The 18,977-nt window shown below is 39.7% G+C and overlaps 1 protein-coding gene across 4 annotated transcripts in view; it reads left to right on the top strand.

Moving 5' to 3' along the window:
- The window catches only part of abr (ABR activator of RhoGEF and GTPase), a 138,682-nt gene that overhangs the window by 86,548 nt on the left and 33,157 nt on the right, over positions 1–18,977 (top strand). For all 4 annotated transcript variants that reach the window (XM_020653784.3, XM_020653785.3, XM_020653786.3 and 1 more), the window contains 6 exons: positions 2,007–2,126; positions 2,394–2,469; positions 2,620–2,724; positions 6,148–6,222; positions 12,220–12,317; positions 12,425–12,556. In XM_020653784.3, coding sequence (XP_020509440.1) covers positions 2,007–2,126; positions 2,394–2,469; positions 2,620–2,724; positions 6,148–6,222; positions 12,220–12,317; positions 12,425–12,556 — 606 coding nt within the window. The remainder of the gene's footprint in view (positions 1–2,006; positions 2,127–2,393; positions 2,470–2,619; positions 2,725–6,147; positions 6,223–12,219; positions 12,318–12,424; positions 12,557–18,977) is intronic.

Here is an 18,977-nt window from a genome sequence, read left to right as displayed (position 1 = left end):
ACAGTGTGTTCAGCCTCTGTAGATATGAAGCTGGTTCAGTCTCATATCTGTGGGGGGGGATTGTAGAATTCTAAAACAGTCTAAACATGTTTTAGGTCAGAGTTAGAGAATGGTGTTGCCTGCCTAGATTTACAGGACACAGCCTGATACCCATTGCAGAACCCAATGATATCATTCAGTCTGAGTGCTGGGACTCCACAGGAACACACCCACATTTCACTTTTTGTTTTAATGAGTGAAAGCTAGGCCTACTGAGATTTCATTCTAAACACGCGTTTATATGAAACCTATTTTCATTGAGTTATTAGACAGACCAACAAGAACAGGAGTGTTTCTATAGCAGGAGGTTTTTGCAACATTCATAGAAACATAAACATTTGTTTCCAAAGAACAAATGATGACAGAAAGTAAATCAGTTAAAATCAACCGTGTCTTGGCAGTACCTTCCTGTGTTCTTTAAAGTCATCCTTTCCTGTTCTCTTTATTAAAAGAAACACAAACAGGTGACTCAGGAGGGAAGTTTTGCTCAATGTGTCCGTTGATACTGATATTTTTATTTCTCATGACTACAAAGACGTACATGGTAGAAATCACCACATACTTACTGGAAACACTGTACTGTTCTAATAACTCAGCACTTGTTACCCACGGTTTTGTTTGTCAGCATCACAGTCAAGATAAGCCATAAAGTGGCCTATAGATAATTTACAGTAACATCAACTAATACAGACAAAAGTGAGATAAACATTTGAAAAATAGATACTGGAAAAAATGTGAACTTTATTTTTCTACAGTAATGGTTCTAAAGGTCAGACATATATTCCGTATCTCCTCCTCAAATGATTGTTTTGAGCACAGTTGATTTCATGTGCTGTGTCGACTCCTGTTAGCCTTGTTTGTCACTGAGGTTCAAAATAAGAACGCCATAAATCTCCAATCATTTCCAGTTATACACCCCCACGCCCTCTGAGGGTGGGAGTATCGCTTTTAAGGAGCAGAGAGTTCCTGTTATTCCGTCTTACAGAGTTCATCTTGCCCACCCGGGGGCACAGCGAGTGAACGTCGCTGGTATTTAGAGTCAGAGGAGGGTCTGATTGTGTCCAGACTCTGACTCACAGCTTCCTGCTGAGGGCTGGGAGGATGTTTTTCTTCAGAACTGACCACAATTTTAGATCCTTGAATTATATATCAAGACTCTCACAGCACGGAGCTCTCTTTCAGGGGGCTTCTACAGTCTCTAGGAAGATAGGAAATATTTCAATAAGCTGATACCATGCTGATAAGAAACTGACAACTGTAATGAAACAGAAGTCATAAAATATTCATTTTTAGCTTTAATATCTTGTTTTTAAAGTGATGGTAACACACATGATATAGTGGACTCCTCTTATAGTTTTCAATTATTATTAGTGGACAAAATGTGCATGGAAAGAGATTACAATAATCAAAAAACTAATTTAAAGTTAGACAGTCTCCCATGTAGAGTACACGAAAATCAGACTCCTAGTATATATCAAAATGAAAATAGACTTGAAAATACAACTAACGAGCAAGCTGCATCATTTTAAGTATGGTAAAGATGTGATAAGCAGTTCCTGTTTGAAGTGTAACCATGAATATAAAGACAAATATCACTTGATGTCTTTGGTACTGAGAAAAACATGTTTCTGTGTCGAGTTCTTAAGTTGTAAAGTTTTTTTTAGTCTTGAGATTTGAAGTAGATTTGTGCATGTTTACATCAGTGAGGTTTACTAACCCTAACCCATCAGTACATTGTCATATTTATAGTGCGAGTCATGTTACATCTAAAATGATGTAAACAAAGACAGTGATTAAGATTCGACTAAATTATTAGTTCTTCCAGTATGCTTTAGATAACCCTTTAGGGCTCTTGTAACTTTTAGCTTTTGCTTGAAAATTGTTTTGTTTTTTTGCCTACTTATGGATCAAGATCAGTCTCAATACTATACGAGTGAGTCCATTTTCTTGTTTGTTTGTCCGTGTAGAAAGCACCTAAGGGTCAGAGTCGTGTGGAGCGTCTGAGGAAGAAGATGAACGAGCAGGAGTCGTGGCTGCTCCTACACTCGCCCACCATCCCCTTCCGCGTCCACAACAAACATGGAAAGGTAATGACACTAAAGCCATGTAGCTGCAGTGTTCAAGTCTGACCACTAGAGGGAGGCATTTATCTCTTTAAAAAAAGAAGGGGAAAAAAAAAGAGCATTTTGGAATTGGTACTGCACAGTTTAAAGTTTGATTAGATGTAGGTTTACCTTCCAAAATCTATTCATCTAATCTACTCTGCTTCCTGTTTGACACAGTTCTCAAATGTCATTTTAGTGCAGAGGTGTTCCCTAGATGTGTTTAACATTGTGCTTTCTGTGTGTATGCAGAGCTACTATTTCCTCCTCTCCTCAGACTATGAGAGGTCAGAGTGGAGGGAAAGCATCCAGAAGCTACAGAAGAAAGGTAACGCTGGCCTTGAAATGAATCCTTGACTATTTCTCTCCTTGGAAAAACCTTTTTGTGCATCCTGTTCTAGGTTTTTTAAAAACTGTTTCTACATCCCGAACCACAGAAAAGTTTGACAGAAGATTTGTGGTTCCTGTGTTTTTCCAGATCTGCAGTCGTGTGTATTAAGTTCTGTGGAGCTCCAGGTCCTGACCAGCTCCTGTTTCAAACTCAGAACCGTCCACAACATTCCTGTCACCAGTAACAAAGACGGTAAGAAACCTTCAAACACATTATCATCTTTCTTCTTCTCCTGTTGTCTTTACATACTTTGTGTGTTCCCTTGCTGTCACCTAAAAAAACAAACACATATTCTCATATTTCTCATCTCGTTTTGAATGTCAAATTAACTCAAGAATGCTTATTATTCGACTCTTCGCAAAAAAAAAGCCCTATAATAAGGGTGGGGGTGGGGGGGGGGGGCATGCAGGAGAGAATCTGGGTTACAATATGTTTCTCATCTAGCTTGTAGCAGTCCATGCCATACAGTGTGTGTGCCAATGGTGGCCCGTCTGAGCTCCCTGCTCCTTTCTGTTTGTTCTCGCTCCAGATCCCCACGTTACACTGCTTTCACAGTCTGGTAGTGACATTAAAGCCATCTGGCCGACACTTTCTGATCTCCCACAATGGCACAAGGGGGTCTCCTCTTTCACATGGACACACAATACACATGCATGACCACAGAGCTCACTGTGAGGTTTTAAAACACTACAAGACACAGTCTTAATCTGTCTTTCATTGTACTGAGAACATGTGTTTTTTTTTTTTATCTCATACGATGGCATCTTTTTGAGACATTCTTTTGACATATACTACTTGTGAAAGTGATGATCGTTGAGATTTTTTCTGTTGAATTACTTCAGCGTAAAACTTCAAAAGAAAAAATACCAACTTGAGTGCTTTCTGAATAGTTTAATATGTAACTGTTTTCATCTTGGCTTTGATTTTAAAATGGCAGTAAGCAACATGAACATTATTAGGGAATAACCCTTCCGCCTGTCACTCTGCCATCACTCCGCTAGGCCCCTCCCACCAAAATGATGCACCAACGATACAAGCCAATCGTTGTCACTGCAAACTGTCTGTTCCCCTCCAGTAGTTAGGTCTGACGTGGATGACAGAAACACTCACCTACAAAGAAAGTTCAGAAGTAGCAACAGGTGTGTGCAGCACAAGGAGACGAGGACAGAGAGCAAAAGAGCGAGCTGTTGACACAGGTCAGGTAGACGCCAGGTGATGCAAGTCGCTGTGATTGGCTTTGTGTAAGGTTATACCTGATTGGTCGTTTGATTCAGAACAGATATTTTTTCTTTTACGCAGAGAGGTATAGTGACACAGATCAGACTCACATTTTTTAAAGGACATTTAAAATGTGACACATGGTGTTTAATATGGGTACTGCAGTCAAATTTCAAAAACATCGGCGAGAGCTGCCTCCCACTGACCCCTTCTCCCTGTAGTTGCTATGTTGCGGACTAGGAAGCTTGAGTATTTATCCAGATCTGCACCGGTCTGGAAACCTTTCTGCGTTTTATCCTAGTTTTACCACGTCTCTGGCCGTGGAGCTTCTTAGAAAAATACAGAGGCTTTTTAGGTCATGTAGAATCAGCTAAATTGGAAAATAGTTTGATTTCCAACTTCCATCGCTAAAACACCTATTGGTTTGCTGTTTTCCTGGCAAACTGAGGGGTGACCACATCTGATCTTTTATGTGGTGGGGTGCCTTATAACCGCCTATATTCTCGGACATACCAGTACTTGCTGCTGCATTGTTGTCAGAGAAGCCAGCACTTCAACATAGCATGTTTCCTTCATGTGTGATGATATAGTAAGGTCATTATATGGTTTAATTCAGTGGATATCTCACATATTGGGCCACATTGTTGCCACCCTGCACATGAAATAAAAAAACTGTGAAGAGTTCTTTGGAGGAGCAAGATCAGATCTAACCAATAAATCCTTTAGATAAATATTTCAGTAATGATGGGGGATTGTACAGGGAAATATGCCAGTGTCTCCTTAAATTTTAATCATCTCTTCAGATTTTTTTTTTTTGCTTCTTGAGCTGTTGAAACATTATACATTTTCTTTTAATCTAATAAACAAGGTCTGATCTGAAGTTAGCTGACTTATTGACAAGAGCAGAATCCATTCGATGTCTTTAATTTCTAGAAAAACTGTCTCTCCTTGTGTTTAAAGTGTTAAGTGTTTAAAGTTAATTACACTGGTGGACTCTAGGAATCATTTACTTATTGGTAAGCCTTTCTGCTAAAGTGTGTTGCAGCATACAGGTCTGTCATTTATTTGTTTTTTTAGCGGGGGCTTTTATGCCTTCATTCATAGAACAGTGGAGAGTGTTGCAATCAGGGATGAGAGTGGCGGATGACATGTGGAGTAGATCCCACCCACAAAGAGGACGATAGCCTCTATATATTGGATGAACAACAAAGTGGCTAGGTTAAAACAGAGCCGAGGCCCCAAATTACACACAAACTAACACACACACACACACACACACACACACACACACACACACACACACACACACACACACACACACACACACACACACACACACACACACACACACACACACACACACACACCTGAGTGACATTTGACTAAGTGAGCACAGCACAGTGAGGGTTTAAATGGAGACCAGCTGCTGAAGGAATGTTACATAGAGGATGGATGATATTTAATGAGAACCTTAGTATTTTATTTGAATCCTTTTAAAGGAATCGTCATCCACTATCACGTTAGTGTGAATTTGTAAAGTGTGTTTTGATAGTCAGATTATAATTAAAAGAAAGTATTCAAATGTCCCTCAAAGCACACAGGCCACCGCGAAGCTGAACCTTTGACCTCTTTCCCTGTGGAACCCCCCCTGTCGCCTACATACAACACACACACACACACACACACACACACACACACACACACACACACACACACACACACACACACACACACACACACACACACACACACACACACACACACACAGAAAACAATAACACCCTGTAGGGGCTGACTGCTCTCCTCTCAGCTGCCTGGAGTTGAGCTCCAAACAGTCCTGCAGCCCTCCATCAGAGTTTGTTTATCAGGAAGCAGCCAGGCCTCAACCAAGAGTGTGAACCCCTTCATATTTCTTTTTCAGCAGGATGAGGGGACATATCAGGCCACCTTAAAAAAAAAAAAAAAAACCACCCATAAACACCCACATACCTCCACTAATCAGCCAGTTCAGATGTTGTGTCAGAGGGAGACTGTGTGTATCGATTTGAGGCGTGATGTGTATGTGAGGAAAGGTTGTGATAACTGGTAGATTTCACTTAAAAACACATATGTTATTTTGTGGCACATCATAGTAAGGGTCTGGGTGTGTCTTAGTTACAGTTAATGAAGTGGTACAATTAATAATAATAATGAGTTTATCCACACTTTGGGCAGCCCCGCCTTCAGTGAATGTAAAGCACACATGCCTCACTCTATATTTTATGTCCGTAATGACAGTTTCCCTTCACACTGTTTCATGTAAACAAACTCTCTTTTTGAAGCGACGTTTAAATACAGTATGTACGTCCAAGTGTAAACTTGGCGCTGGACTAACTGCTTTGTGTGCTTGTTTTCCAGATGAGGAGACTCCGGGCTTATACGGCTTTCTGCATGTGATCGTCCACTCTGCCAAAGGTTTCAAGGAGTCAGCCAGTAAGTCAATGCCAGAGACGGTATATTTTCTCTTATTTCTTAAGCACACTTGCGCACACATTCCAGCTTAGCATCAACTTAACTGCTGTGCATTCACATGTCTGCCAGCAAAACACATGATCTCGTCAATCACTGCGGTCTGCACATGCTGTTTCCATCATGCCACGGCACAACGCAGAGATGGTCAGATGGATGGATGGAGAGCAAGACCACAGAGGACGGGAGAGAGAGAGAGAGTCTTACAGGACAAGTGAAAGCCACAGTAGAAGTTCTGTATTTGTTGTTATTTAGCAGACTTCAGAAATGAAAAATAACACATTCAATGCTCATTCAAGGGAAAATCAAAGAACATCTAAAATCCTTTACAGCAAGCAGAGAGAGTTTTGAAACTGAGGTGCACGCACACATAAATGCCAGTTGTCGCTGATACCTCCTATCTCACACAAGGTTTCTTTGTGTAACAATGAGTGCAGATGTGTGTTTTTCATCAGCCGAGTTGTGACGCTGGCAGCGCTCTGCACTCTCCGACGTGTCAGCAGTGGACAGCTGGGGCTGCGGCACACTTAGTGCCCTGTTGCTCTAGCCACAGATCAAATATCAAATATCTGGCAGATAGAACGAGATGAAGGAATGTGATTTTGCTCGGTTACCATGACAGCCTTCAGAATGTGAGAGCTGGAACTTGCCGGGTAATGGATTGGAAGCTCTCTCCTCTGAAAGCCTGTTTGATCCTGGATGCGGTGCAGAGAGCTGAAGGGTTTTAAAAATGAACAAAGAGTGTCTATGTGTGTGCGTGGAGAGAAGTTAGGTTAGGTAGCTTCACCGATATAGTTTGATGTCAGTGTTTCCAGTGAAGTGTGTGAAGCCAGGGTGGGGCATTCAAACCAGGGAGGTGGGTGATATGTTGCTGATGTAAAGGGTCACTATTTAAGTTGATGATGATGACCATGGATCCTTAAAATGAACGCATGGTAAACACTCTGTGGAATGGACAGAGCCTACATCTTGAAGCTGAGGGTTTTGTCTAAATTAAATGATAAATAAACATCACTCTAAAAGTGAGGTTAGAAGTTAACAGAAAATCTATCCACAGGAGAGTGGATGCTTACAATGTAAACGCTGCTCATGCAACTGTTAAAAATCTGAAATAGCCTCCGAGCATATTCCCTCAATTCTCTGTGCAAAGTGAAAATCCCTTTCAAACGCTTTTTGTTTTGTCAATTCTGGGACCGCTCAAACCTTCGACTTGTGCCAGGTGAAGTAAACAAACAAACTCCCCTGTTCACTGAGTCCAGCAAAACATGTGACTGAAGTTGAGTGTCTTGGAGCAGAAAGACAAGAGAGAGGCACATGGATAACACAGACATCTCAGTATTCAAAAACGTGCAGCATGAAATCATTTCCGGATTTATTCAGGACATGGAAGTTCATTTTTCTGCTATTCATATGTGCAGTTTGAGCCGTATAAGCCACATTGGCTCTTTAATTATGATGCTGAAAAAATCTTGAAAATGATGATTAAAAATTGCCAAGATTAATTTTAGTAACTGCTTCAGATTGTTTAAACAACACAGTTCTATGACTCTCAGTCGAGTAATAACGGCCATGTGCTGGCTGCACCCAGGATGCACCGTGGCTGCTACAGAACACCTGTGTTTGAAGGTTAGGAACGTGTTGTTTGGGTGACTGGTTTATTTATGTGCATGTGTGTTTGCATTTTGTAGTTTACAGTACGATGATGTGCTGCAATAGGCCAACCTTTTTATTAACTACAGCTTTTATTTTCATCGGTCGATGTTCCATCTGAAGTGCAATAAGTTGGACGCTATTGTTCAATGGATGTTTTATTTATACACATATAACCTAGTTTTTCCTCATAAATGGTCCAACGGTGGCTTAAGCAACATCAGTCGCCTTGCTAGTTCAGGTTTGAAGTTGTGATTTTTTAAATAAATATTTCACTTGTGGCCTTGTAGCACATATAAAGATCAAACATTGTATTTTCATGAGTATCTCTGCCTCATTTTGCAGTGCACCTTAAAGTGGTGCAGGATGCTTGTGTAAAGTATATGTTCTTAACTTTTTCAAAAAAATGATTACTTTTGATGCATATTGTAATCATTATCAAATCAGTTTCTCTCTTGATTGAAAATTCACATCAGCACTTACTCAAATATCTTATTGGAGTTGTGTTGTTTGTGTCACAACAATCAGCCCTCCCCCCTCCACCCCCTCGCCAGTGGGAAAGGGCTTTAAAATCCGCCCGGGGGCAAAGTAGTCAAACTAGGTCACAGAGGAAGGAGCTGAGAGTCGAGCATCTCCCAAATAGTGTGTTTGGGAAAAAATCAGTAGAAAACATGAGCGAGAAGAGAGGTGTAAAAGATGTTTGCGTTGCTCTCTGTTTATATTTCTGTGTGCGTACGAGTGTCAACAAGTGACCGTGTTCATCGGAAACCCTGTATACATCCGACACCTGCTCATGCTTAACGCTATCACATTGCAGTTAGAGTATGTGCAGATATAAATGGCACGCGCAGCTTGAATAATCTGCAGTTAGTTGCATGAGCTAAAGGGATTAAAACGTATTTATTGCTTGATAGAAATAAGTATAAATAAAGCTGTCAATACTTCCATTTGGTGCCTTTTTTATTGCTTGAATTAGAACAGAAGTCTTTAGTCAATCACCACTGTTTCTATAAAAATGAATGGCTTCACAGTGTCCACATGACTTCTGCTTGTAATCAAATCCAGCCGCAGCTGCATGTATTCTCATTTTTCGCTTGACGTGCTTTTATTAACCTTTCTTCCTCTGGTTTCTATGAAAACAATTAGATTTTACCCGTTCCCTCCTCATTTTCTCCTCTCAGAAGAATACTTCCTCCTGCAGCCAAACATTCAGACAGTTAACTGTTCAGTCGTCTGGACCTTGTAGCTGTAGAGCCTCTGATTAGTTTAACTGATTATCACTGGCCGTCTAAATCTGTGAACCCACAGTTTGACCCGTCATTCTACACAGCCTCGGGCAAAGATTAGCCTCCTGTATAAGAACACACATGATCCACAAAGGCTACAGCCCTCAGTTGATTGAGATGGAAGAGGATGGTATCCATTAACCCTTGCATTAAGGGGTCAGAGACCCCATGCTGACCAAAATATCCCCCTCGTTCTTTGAGCCTGATGGTGACCTGCCAGGAAAATGAAAACTCATGTTGTTCCTGGGCCTCTTTTTAGCGTGCCCTACTTCTCAGAGCCCTCCTCGATGCAGTGTGAGGACCCAAAAAAGACCTCCTAAATCTGCTCTCTCTGTTCTTGTTCGAGATTTAGGTCTGGGTTCATAAAGCCGTTTCAGATGGAGAGGAAATGTACCCACAAGAGAAAACTGAGAGTTACTGATGACTATGAATACACTCTTCTCTGCAGCAGGATAAAAATCTCTTTACTAAATCAAAATCAAAATAAGCTTTTTTTGTTAAATAAGTACATAAACTACGTAAAGAATAAGTAATGAGTAGCTGATTCATTGCTAACATGACCCTGAATCAGCTAGTAGAGTGCTACATGTAACTGTTTTTCTTTAAAAACAGGACGCTAGGGAGAAGCTTGTTGTGTAGGTAATAATTGGTGCTAACAGCCAATAGTGCAAAATGTGCAAACATACCAGGAATGGTAAATAAACTTGAGCTTGGATATCACTTTTCTATTCTTGTCACTACTCAAAGCACTTTTACACCGCAGTGCACACCTACACATTCACACACTGGTGGCAGAGGCTGCTACTGTATGCAAAGTATCACTCAGTATTAACTAATCCATTCATAAACATTCACACACCGCTGACACAGCAGCAGGAGCAAATTTGGGGTTTGGTGTCATTCCCAAGGACACATCGCAGTGTGACTGACCGACAGTGAAAACCCATCACTGCTAGCATGCTGGCCATTAGTCATGGTCCTGTTCATCACAGAATAGACACACAGATTTAAGATAGAGTTTTATTGGGCACAACTTTTTTGGGGCATGTTGGCATATATGTGAAGATTAATGCAAATCACATGTTATTAAAAAAACGAAACATCTAGTTTGATTGACTGGAAACTTTGATTCAAGACAATTAGAATTGTCACCTCTCTTCACTGCAGCAGCGTCTGACAGGTTGTTTGTGTCATTTATTCTGATGCTGAATGTAAACCTGAGTTGCCTGTCATGAGCATTTCTGCCTCCTGTTTAGAGGAAGTGTACGATAAATTCTTTTCATTTCATAAATATCCCCCAGATGGATGTACCGAGTTCCCCTCCGCTGAACTTCCCTCCTACAGCAGCGGCTAATCTCTTCCTCATTGGGAGTCATTATGCCCGAGCCTTTCAGGACGCTGAGAAAACAAACAAAGATGTAGTGAAACCAGATGGATTGAGAGTCTAGTATACTGTGAAGTCCAGTTTGTGATTGTTTTATGCTCCACTATGTCATAGCTCACCCAGGTGGTATGCTTGGTATCTTTACATAACATTAAATAAGGCATATAGGCCAGGCTGTTGATTTGTATGGTACACACAGAGTCTCTGCCTTTCCTCAAGTGTTGTGTTCATTCTTTGCATATCATTTGCCCCCCCCCCCCCCCCCTTCAGTTCCGTCCTCTTCACCCAGTCTATGTGACACTCGGGTCGATCCATAAATCCATCCATCCATCCATCCATCATGCTGTCAGATAGAGGTTTACCCAAGGGATCATGTCTGGGCTGAAGGACGTACTTGTGGCTGCGGCAGCATTTAAAGAAACACATTAGCAGACTTTAATTGCTTCGTGTTAGAAGTGATTGCAAGACGATCCCAGCGGAGCGAGTGCTGTGGTGTGACCATGTAAAGAGTGGAGGGGGGCTGGTTCTGATAGTGTACACAGGCAGGACACTGATGTCTTGACGGTTGACAAAGTACAACATATTGAAGCTTTAAAGGACTCTTTCACTTCCATGCAATCTAAGCTTTATTTCTATGATTAAAGTGCTCATTCATTACAAATCTGAGACGCTGCTTCAAATGATTTGACTTAAAGAATGGCTTCAAATGTGAATAACACTTTAAGTGTATCTGTTTGTAATGTATACAACTTTTAATGTTGCAAAACGTGAATAGTGATATGTGCACTTACACTACAAGGTGATTCAGTGCAAGTCACTTGATAGTTTGAGGTAAGACGCAGCTATTCTGATATTTAACTATTTGATCAAGTAGAAAATGAGAGTGAAATGTCCTGGTTGTACTTTTCAACTGTGATTATGCTCATGATGTTTATTGTCACTTTGTTTATACAATTACATTCTTTCATCATATTCTTTTGGAAGACTTATTTAAATAAGGATACTTTAAATATAAAAGAAATACAATTTAAATAAATACAGTATAATTACAAAATAGAAGAGAATTGATAAAAAATCAAATCTGGGTTTTTGAGGAAATTGTTTGCGTCCCTAATGTTCATGTCTCAGCTTGTCCTGTAGTAAACTTATTGCTGCTGGGACTGCTGGTTGGGCTTTTGGATGAGTGTTTTCTAAGTTTTGCTTACACTATATAGACCCAATGATTTATTAATTGATTAGAGAGAATAACCTCTGGATATTTTGAATATGAAGCGACGTGTTAGTTAAGATCTAACACTTTTAGATAAAATTGAAAAATAATTTAAGTATGAAGAGAAACTAAACAAGGAATCATTCCAGTTTTTCTACTTATTGAAAAGAAAACATCATTTGCATACCACTCCCCTCTCGATGTCTGATTTAACGGCTGTAATAACTCTTGAATGGCTGCACTTTTACTACAAGGTGATATGATGATAATTAACAGAGGCCTGTGGGTTCACATCATGCTGTTACACAGATTATGTTACCAGTCATCCTGATTTACTTCTGTCATCATAACAGTGACAGAGTGATAAAAAAAAAAAAAGAATGTGTATTCAGTGCTTTGCTTGATGTGTCCCCCTCTGTGTTTCCTCTCAGATCTATACTGCACCCTCGAAGTGGACTCGTTCGGATACTTTGTCAGCAAGGCCAAGACCAGAGTCTTCAGAGACACATCAGAGCCGCAGTGGAACGAAGTCAGTCACAAAGAAATCTCCCTTTACGGCGCATCGCTCCATTTGTGTCGCTTTAAAATAGCAACCATTTCCCTCTCATATTTTCTGTATTTTTTGGTGTTGAATAGGAGTTTGAGATTGAGTTGGAGGGCTCCCAGTACCTGCGGATCCTGTGCTACGAGAATTGTTACGACAAAAGCATGCTCAACAAGGACGACAACGAGATCGTGGACAAGATCATGGGAAAGGGACAAGTCCAGGTAAGAGGACAGCTGCTGACAGAAACAAACACAAAGAGACGCCTGTGTCCCTCCTTGAGACCACATGTGACTCTTTATCTGTCTAGCCTCCACACACAATGATGTGGTTTTTGCTATTTGTGGCATGTAACGATGCTGGTTAGATTAACAGTCTGAACGTGAGTTGATTAACGGGGGGGTTTCCCCTGCCATGTTGTGAGAATTGTTCCTATAAAACTCCCTTTCAGTCTACTTAACTCGATCCTGCCTACTCTGCGGAATATGTGGTTTTCAAGGCAGAACACTGCTCTGCATCATTATTTAGATTTTGCAGAGCAGCCTGCTGAGGAGTTATATTTCTATTTTCCCAGAAGTTCCCCGGGAAAATCTGTTTGGTCAAGTGATGCTTGACTTCTGTTATAGTCTCTGAAATCCAGTACACTTCTGCTGTTGAAGTTTCTCCTCATGAATCCACTCTATCTCTGAGGGTTGAAGTCCTTCTTATTATCTGTGAATGTCCTCATGTTCCCCTTCCAGTGATGCATATGTCAGCGTCAGAGGCACACTCGTATCGGGTTATTTTTTTGAAACCTGCTTCTGAAACTTTTCCTCCAAACTCCGATCTTGAATGATTAAAATGATGATACGTATATATCTTGTTGTTTGTTGCTGTTGCGCAAAGAATAACATTCAGATTCCACATATCAAAGATGAATCGTACTGGGAGTACAAATCTCTTGTCTTAGATTAGAGAGTGAGGGTGTGGCAGACGTAAATCACTCGATGCATTTTAAAGCCGAGGATGCATCTAAAAAAAAAAAAAAAAAACTCATACATCTTCAGTTCTTCTTGAGTGTCTTTGTTGTTCCTCAGACCTACATTCCTGCTGTGCATCTTCCAGGCAGTCTTTGAATGAGGAAAGAAAACCACCCACCACATATCTGATGTAGCCTTTGATTCATCTGATGCCTTTGATTCATCTGAAAAGCAGACATGTATCATGTATTGTATCTCACCAACATGCATTTAATATGGCTTTGTATTTATACTTTAACAGCCGTTAACATTTCTAAAATAGTAAATAGAAGCAAAGATTAACTGGGATCTATCAATGCAGTTCCATTATCTCCATACAGTAGATGCCTTAAAGTGCAGCGCCGTACAAAATGATTAAACTCTTGCCTGTCTGGGTGTGATGGGGTTAATCGGGTCAGCAGTCTGCTCCTGATGAAACATCGGCCGACCTTTGAGGGATATTACAAAAAAACAACTTTGCACATGCATATGTATGAGTGCACAATCGTCTCTGTCTCTGTACAGAGAGCAAATCAAAAAAAAAAAACTACTTACATCTTTAGTCGGCTTAGTTAGCCCTCTAAAATGGTACTTCTTAGTTTTCAGAGCGAAGAGAATTCAATTAAATTCTAATCCCTTCATTTGTCCTAGAGGGGCCATCGAAGAGGTTCATACACTTTTCCACTTAACAATTTAAAACCAGCAGAAGAACCATGGGTAAAAAATAAATGTTAAAGATGCAGCACGGTTTAATGAAAAAATGCAGTAATGTTTCAAAGTTGATGTAACCTCTATTTTTTAAATACTATTTCATTCTCTTCTCTTTGTTAAATGGAGCCATCTCATCCACATAAGTGGTCCATCAGTGGTTCACCATTGTATATACATGAGAGTAAAACCCACCCTCTCTGGTGCGGCTGCCATTCAGAGAGAAGACTATGCTGCTGCTGCTGGGAACATCCACTTCCAGTCAACAAATGCACAAAATGAAAAAGCACAACAAATAAACACACCATATGTTCTGACTCGCTGTGAAACGAGGGAAAAATAGAGCAGGAGAGAAATGGAAGAAAGAATGGCATGTTCTGTCCTCAACTTTGAGGTGTGTGTGTGTGCATGTGTACTATATATATATATATATATATATATATATATGTATATGTATATATATATGTATATATATGTATATATATGTATATATATGTATATGTATATATATATATATATATATATATATATGTATATGTATATATATATATATATATATGTATATATATATATATATATGTATATATATATATATGTGTGTGTGTGTGTGTGTGACATTGTTGGGATTATGGGTTTGTATAGGTAAAGCCAAAAAACTGTGTAAAGCTTCAACGATAAGCCATTGAAGCCATTCACTAGTCAAGTGAATTATTGACTAGATCAACACAAAATAAATGAGCAATCGTTTAACATAATAACATTTCAAATCATTAAAAAAAGAAGGCGAACTTCAAACAAATCGAGACATTTGACAACATCGTCTTGGGATATGGCGTAGTGTCGCCGTCATTTTTCACACATTTTCAGATATTGACACGACAATTCATCAATACAGTGAGGAGAAAATTTACACAATAACCAATATTCAAAAGAATCATTAGCTGCTGCCCTACAACCTTTTGTGACAATGATTAGTATAGGAAATGTCAAAGGCACTGACGTTGAAACCAGAAAAATGTCCTCTATTTGTAGATAAATAAATACACTTAAGCTGTGTAATATTGCCAAAATGTTAATGTTAATATGTTAATATAAATCATAAATTAATGTTGGTATTATATTTGCCCCCAACACAATATTAAGCTTCTAAATACAAAGACATTCAGTCCATGAACATGAACATTTCTGTGTTTTTTAAACAAATCTTTACCACCAAATGAAATCATCCCTTCCTTCCCTTTTAGAACTTCTTTTTCATCTCAAAAACATGATGCAGTCCCTCTAATTGAATGATGTCTGACGATACAGGGCATAGCTGTACCGCAGAGTATAGAGCTGAAACTATCAGCTTGATATATGACAACCAAGAAATATTGGTTTAGTCCTGTATATTCTTTATTCCCAGCAGTGTCTGCAGCACAAAAAGCCCAACCTTAGAGCTGTATATGCCTTGGTCTATGCTTGCATTGGCTGACAGTGTTTTAAATCATGAAGTATATTAATGTATAGTTATTTGTTTATGGAAGTAGCCCTGTGAGTGCCTTTGCATTGTCTCATATGGGAAAATTTGGTGCACAGTCATTTCTATTCCAGTTCTAAAACTCCCGTTTACCACTTAATTGGTCATCTTAATCAGCCGTGTGCTCGGTCAGAGACATGGTGGAACTCTTGTTTCATCACTTTTGAGATATCCTGTGTCCTATAGATTTGGCAGCATAGGAAGTATGAAACACGTATTCTAAAGGTCTGCTCTAACAGTCCAGAGTGCATACCTAACGAGACTTTCACTTGGACCCGAGCTTGTTTGTTTTCTTGGTGAGGCTGAGTTTAGAAGGAGCCCTCAGTGTTTTGCTTTCCTCTCTGGAGACCCCACTGATTTATTTTACAAGCTTTTGGAATACTGACTGACCGTAAATGGGCATATCAAGCTGGAAGTTTTCCTTTTTCACCCACTGCATTTACTCCACTTTGTAACTGATGAGAAAGTGAGTCGGCTCTGACGTCCAGCGTTTTTTTTTTGTGATTCTTGCCGGGGATTTTAACTCCGTAGTGCTTTCTGTAAATTGTAGGACATAACGAGCAGGAGGTGCATTGTTTGTGATGTGCAGGAGTAATCCCACACATGCACACACACAAAACACACAAACTAGGTCAAGAAAAAGGAAAAGATAACAGAAACTGTAGCGCACTCATGTTGATTGAGTTTCTTGTTCGCAGAGAAAAAACACAACCATTTATTTTCATTCCTTCACTAAAATGACTTCCCCCCCTGAGCAGATAACCTCTGATCCCTGAGGTCATACTACTAATCCTCCATTAAATGGCAACAACGTTAGGGTTACACTCCCCCTGTCTCCCAAACTCTCAACACTAATGAGTTCTTAAAAGTCTTGAAAACAGATCAGCATCAGGTTCCAAAGTTTCCACAGAAACAAGCACTGGCTTTTAGTGTTTGATATTTTTGCCCCCTGGTTTAAAACCTTTATGACCTCAATTACAATTAGAGACATTGACTGTTTTTGCTGTCAGATTTTGACACCAGATTCTTTAAGATCTATTAAGATGGATGTTTTTTTTTTTTTTTTAATTAAAAACCCTTCAGTCTCAGACAGTTTTGATTTCTTGTCAGTGTGATCCTTCACAAAACTTTGCTTGCAGGAATTCAGTTCGGTCAAGATATAAATGTTCCCCGGAGTCCTGAACCGGTTACGATTGAAAAGTGCAAACTGTCTCCTGGTTTTTCTTGATGCAAAGTCTCCCCAGGGACCCTCATGTGTCAGCTGTAGCTTGCAATGCTTGTCTTCAAAGGACCCGTTATGTAACTGTTTAGGTTAACAGCCCCAGTGCTTTGTAAAGCAGGAATGCATCATATCATGAAGCGTCAGAAGTGCTTTCATCTTGTAACCCGGCCCCTTGGTACACCCCTTACCATCCCACTGGCTCACCTCTTGGGGATTTTATTTCTTGTCTAATCAGGGGAAGAGTTTGTGGTCTTTAATACACCCACCAGCACCTTCTGTCCTTAAGTCAGTCTCTATCAGCTGTTGCACTGTTGAAGACAGACTAGATGGAGAATGGATTTCACTGTTGAGCCACATTTTCAGGATAATTTAAGGACATCCAGGTCTTGATATTTTCCGTGATTGCCTTACACACATGATGTACCTCACAGTGGAAGATTGTAAGTTTCTGCAGGCTCTCATAACTAAAAAATACTGTTTTTAGTCTGAGTGAGGGCCGTCAAAGTAGAGAATGCAGGAGTCTTCAGTAATGGTGATTATGTATGTGTTAATATCACTTCAACATGTATGTATATGGACGTACATTTTACAAACCCAGTCATAGAAACATAATAAAGACAACTAATTCAACAGTAAGGAATTAAAAACCTTTCTCATTATATAAGAAAAATCACCTCGTCCACTCATTCTAAACTATTACCTGCTGTGTTCACAGAGGATGGCTCAGCATGACTCCAGACTAACTTTTGACTGAGTAGATGGCAGGAGAAAGTCGGCATATAGTTTGAGTGAATTGAACACATTTACCCTTTTGCGTTTGGAACTTCCCCCCACCATGTTGGGAAATGTTCAATGCAGTGCATGTGTGAAATGGGCTTAAGTTACATGTTACTTTGACTGAGGTCTTTGAAGTTGTTTCTTAAAGCAGAAAAAGGTGGTGGTGTCTGGGTGAATGGCAGTCTTCTGAAAAGAGAAGTTTACTCAACAGTTGGTAAGCACACAGAAGTATGTCATTGAAGTACGGTAACATAACGGCTAACACACACAGCTCATGTATCGTAGTAGGCAGTTAAGGAAATGTATAACCTTTAGAGCATAATACTGCAAATACATTTAAACACAGTGATACACACATTCATCGATTCAGTGAATAACACTTCAGTGACTCACTCTTCACTAGGATACTTATCTATTGCTCATAAGTGTATGTATATATTTTAAGATATCTTAAACAACTACCATCCTTATACTTTTAAAATCATGGCTGAGAATCATCAGGTTTTTTTTTTTTTTTTACATTTATATTAACATTCTGCGGAGAAGACCTTTCACATGGAAGAGAGAGCAAAATAAAAATAATGAAACACACGAACAGTGGTACAAAAAATACGTACAACACTGTTTTGTAAAATCAGGCCTAAAAGTTTTCACAAAGTCATTTTGACCAGTTCTCTTCAAAGATACCAAATTAAACTTTGTAGACTACGTCGATCCATTCATTTATTGTTGGTGTGTCTTTCTTAAGCCATTTTCTGGTCAAAGCCTTTTCACCTGCCATCAGCAACACCTTAATAATTAATCATGTTTTGCACAGTGAAGCAGGTCTTCATTTTTTAATTGTATCAAAGTAATCCAGTTATAGTTCCCTGTACATCCTTTAGACAGATAGCAGGAAGTGCCTCATGATCATTCCGCTACTTCTTAATTATGCAATTTCTTTCAGAATGTAAAGTAATAAAGGCTTGTAAAGAGTAAGTAACTGACTCACTGGCAACAACCCCTTAACAACCCCCAAAGTCTGGGAATTGTAATTCGAATACCAGAGCTTGATTACCCACCTAATCATTGACAGTCGAAGGATAATTGGGCAGTTTTTGGAGCACAGTTACAGTCTATATTTTTGTCCATTGTCAAACTTTAAATGACCTTGTTTTAGAGCATGTAGCATATCACTAATATCGACTTTAATTGGAGTATTTCAATGAGGAGATTGTTAGACAACTCTCCCCAATGTTTAACTAAATGTCACAGTGTGTACGGGGACTGAATGTTCTCGGCTGTGTCCTGTACTTAGGTCATTGCTGTAGCCGAGTATGAAACCCCAAATGCCTTATGAGTCATGTCGCATGTCTAGTAATGTCCCCAGCAAAGGAACAGCATCACAACCTCTCATCTCCCCCTTCCTTTCCCATCATTCT

This window comes from Labrus bergylta, chromosome 14 (assembly GCF_963930695.1).
Source record: "Labrus bergylta chromosome 14, fLabBer1.1, whole genome shotgun sequence".
NCBI classification, from domain to species: Eukaryota; Metazoa; Chordata; class Actinopteri; order Labriformes; family Labridae; genus Labrus; species Labrus bergylta.
This window is presented reverse-complemented; position numbering and strand designations above follow the sequence as displayed.